The 3797-nt window shown below is 37.1% G+C and overlaps 1 protein-coding gene across 1 annotated transcript; it reads left to right on the plus strand.

Moving 5' to 3' along the window:
* Positions 1-349: 349 nt before the first annotated feature.
* On the plus strand, positions 350-3519 carry LOC147507837 (uncharacterized). The gene is made up of 5 exons (XM_086599083.1): positions 350-446; positions 1069-1715; positions 1793-2091; positions 2200-2847; positions 2937-3519. The coding sequence occupies exons 2-4, from the start codon at positions 1145-1147 to the stop codon at positions 2728-2730; spliced, it is 1401 nt and encodes a 466-aa protein (XP_086455209.1). The 5' UTR covers positions 350-446; positions 1069-1144; the 3' UTR covers positions 2731-2847; positions 2937-3519.
* The last annotated feature ends 278 nt before the right edge of the window (positions 3520-3797 follow it).

Raw genomic sequence — 3797 nt, forward strand, 5'->3', positions numbered from 1 at the left:
TCTCCTAAACACAAACTTTTATATGAATTTCAAACAAAACAAATATATACTCTTCAGAAAAAAAATGTGAAGGCATCATCTAGGAATGCGAATGAAATCATTTTAGTAAAATTGTGCTATGGAAAATAATTGGCCATAATATATCTCTATACCAGTGCTATAAAATCGCCGAGTACTCCCTACTCGGTGCCTAGCCGATTCGGTCAACCCATTACTCCCCATGAGTGATTGGGGATGAGAAATGGCTGAAAAATCGGCCGATATTTTGATTTATGAGTACTCGGGCCCGGGAGAGTTAATAGTGTGAAATCGGGCTTTTTTTTAGCCCGCGAAACATTAAAAAAAAAAGGTCCAAACCAAAAATTTAGGGCTCGCGAAATCAAAAAAACGCACAGACGTCTTCTCCAGCAGCACAGTTCGTCTTCTGCACTTCTCCAGCAACACAGGTACGCACAGTTCTTCTTCTCCATTTTTTTTCTTATTCTTCTCTCACTTCTACTCACTTCTCCTCACTTCTACTTCTCATCACTTCTGTTCTTCAGTTCTCTCTTCACTTCTCTTCTCATCACTTTTACAGTTCTACTTCTCATCACTTCAGTTCTCTCTTCACTTTTGTTCTTCAGTCCAAACCAAAAAATTGTTGATTGTAATAAATAAATAAAAATCATAGCCAAGATTAAATGATTAATGATTTCGAAAGTTTTATTATTGACCCACCTAAAGTCTGTTTGAAGTAGCCAAAATCACAGCCAAGATTAAATTGTGGACTTGTGATGCGATGGTGTTGGAATTATTTTAGATATGCCTTATGACTGTTATGAGTTGAAACTTCGTATTCCACTATTGCGTATAGATTATGTGACATTGTGATTGGTTTAGTTATGAAAATGGGTTGGACTGTTGGAGCTGGATTGTTTCTAATTGCAGCTGTGCCGCAATTAGATTAATTAAAAACTAAATCAAAGAGTAAAGAACAAAAAGAGAGCACGACCACACCAAACACTATTTGGTATCTACTGTGATATGTTTACTGATTTTTTTCTTTTGAATTATTTTTCTGAAATTTAGAGATGTCGTCTTCGAGAGCTTCGAATGAGCCCTCTGTTACGAGTGCTGCCACAACAACTGCTGCTACAACCACCTAATGAAGAGGAAGTCAGCTGATATGGCATGGGAATGGGGTGAGTGTAGGGACCCAAATAACAAAAAATTTGTTTGGTGTACATTGTGTGATAAAAGGATGTCTGGAGGGATAAATCGATTGAAGGAACATCTAATTCATAAGAAAGGGAATGTGATGTCATGTCCAAATGTGACTATAGATATTCAACATAAAGTCAATGCAACATTACAGGTAGTAAAAAAGAAGAAGCTTGATAAGGCTAGAGTACATGACCTTCTTCAGAGACAAGATGAAGATGATGCTGTAGTAGAAGAACAAGATATTTGTAGTGGGGGTGGTAATAGAAACCAAGGTATTTCCATTGGTAGAAGAAAAGCCATTGACAATGTTAGAGGTCCTCTTGATCAATTATTGACAAACAACAATATGAAGCAATCTACTTTGGATAAAAACAACCCTCAGAAGCAAGTTTTGAAGAAAAAAGCATGGCTATGTATAGCAAAGTGGGAATACGAAGTTGGATTACCTTTCAATGCAGTACGCCCACCAAGCTTCACAAAAATGATTCATGCTATTGGAGAATATGGAAAAGGTAACTTATTTAGAATTTAAAAATACTTAGTTATTTTAAAATATTGTGCTTATATTATTATTATTATTCCCTTACAGCTATGCCCCCGCCTAGCTATCATAACTTACGGGTGACTTTGCTGAAGGAGGTGTATGCGGAGACAAAAGAATTTGTTAATTCTTTTAGACCGCACTGGCAGCTATATGAATGTTCACTTATGTCTGACTTTTGGACCGATGGAAAAGGTAGATGTTTGATCAATTTTATGGTGAGTTGTCCGAAAGGCACAATTTTCTTGAAGTCAATTGATGCATCAAAAGAAGTTAAGGAAGCAATCTATATTGTGAGAATGATTAATGAAGTGATTGTCGAAGTCGGGGTTGAGAATATTGTTTCGGTAAGCTACTTACACATTTGTGTGTAGTTAACTAGTTGTGTACATTGTACAAAACAAGTTACTAAAAATCCATTTATCAATTTAATGATGTATTTCTTTTTTCAATAGTTTGTGACCGACAATGGATCAAACTATAAATTGGCGGGAGCAATGTTGGAAGAAAAGCATGGCTCGATGTTTTGGACTCCTTGTGCAGCGCATTGCATTAATTTGATGCTTCAAGATTTTGGGAGTGGAGAGAAGACTGCATTGCCCAAAATAAATTCTACATTATCTGAAGCTAAAGTAGTGGTGGTTTATCTCTATAACCATAGGAGAGTGTTAGCTTGGTTGCGGAAGTTGACCGGAGGTAGAGAGTTACACAGATCTTGCGTGACTATGTTTGCTACTCAATTTTACACATTGCGGAGTATGTGGGAGAATAGGCACCACGTGCAGGTGTTGTTTGTTTCTGAATATTGGAGAAAGAGTGATTTTGCAAAAAAATCCGATGGAAAGAAAGTTGAAAGAATAGTTGAAAAGGAGTCTTTCTGGGATAATGTTTATTACTCTTGTCAAGTGATGGCCCCATTGGTGGATGTTTTGAGAATGGTGGATAGAGACGAGAAGTCATGTATGGGCTATTTATATGAGCTATGAAGAGGGCAGAGGGGCAAATTGAAAAGAACTTGGGGTTGGACATAAGGACATGGACGAAGGTGAAGACCATTATTGACAAGAGGTGGGAATATCAACTCCATCGTCCATTGGATGCAGGTAACAACTTCTAAAGTTTTTTTACATAGATGTCAGCTTAAGCCTTGAGGTATGTATTAAGTACTAACTCCAAACATTTTGGTATGAAGCCGGATTTTATCTAAATCCATCAATCTATTTCAAGGAAACTAAAGCTCTGATGGAGATAAACAGCGTAGTTAAGACGGGTCTTTTTAAAGCTATGGCGGTGCTTATACCCGAGTTCGAGCAGCGAGGGGAGCCGATATTGATGTGGGGCCAAGTACAAGGAATAGAACCAGAAACTCGGTTACAATTCGTGACGAAGCCGATGATGAAAGAGATGAGGTGGACTTTAAGGCCCACACAAGAGGTGGAGAGCAAGGTGAAGGAAATCGAGATGACGATGATGTCAATGGAAGTGATGACGATATTGATATTGAAGTTGGAGATGATTAGTAGTCATTAGTCATGGACGTTTTTGCTGGCATTTTGAGTTTTTGTTGTTAACATGTTCTCTTTGTTTGAAGTTTGAACTATTACTGTATTAGTAATATATTCTACTACTCTATTAGTACTACGGAGAATTGCTCAAGTGCTTTTAAGCATTTTTTATCTGATATTGGCATATATTCTGCTAATTTGTTTTATGGCGTGCACTTTTGTTATATTATGCTTCATTGGATTTGGTTGTCAGAGATGCTAAATGATTGTCAAGCTCCATTGTGTATATATAATGTGGGTGACATGCTGCAGGTTATGGCGAATTCTAGAGAAAAAATTAGACTGTCAGGAAACCAAAATGTAGATTTGAGATGTGAAAAGCTCCTTTAAAACACTCCCCCTACTTTAAAACACCTTCAGCCAATTAGAACTATTGAGATGTGAAAAGCTCCTCTCCCACAAATCAGAGTTTGATCCAAAATTACACATTAAAAATGAGAGTTACAAGCCTACAATTTACAAATATCTAACTGATACTTTGATAGTTG

This window comes from Coptis chinensis, chromosome 3 (assembly GCF_015680905.1).
Source record: "Coptis chinensis isolate HL-2020 chromosome 3, ASM1568090v1, whole genome shotgun sequence".
NCBI lineage: Eukaryota > Viridiplantae > Streptophyta > Magnoliopsida > Ranunculales > Ranunculaceae > Coptis > Coptis chinensis.

Bases quoted from the DNA above. Each gene is read 5' to 3' on its own strand.
- LOC147507837 (XM_086599083.1), top strand. From the start codon at position 1,145: ATGAAGAGGAAGTCAGCTGATATGGCATGGGAATGGGGTGAGTGTAGG. The intron at 1,716-1,792 runs GTAACTTATTTA...ATTCCCTTACAG, and splicing joins TATTGGAGAATATGGAAAAG to CTATGCCCCCGCCTAGCTAT. The intron at 2,092-2,199 runs GTAAGCTACTTA...TTTTTTCAATAG, and splicing joins GGGTTGAGAATATTGTTTCG to TTTGTGACCGACAATGGATC.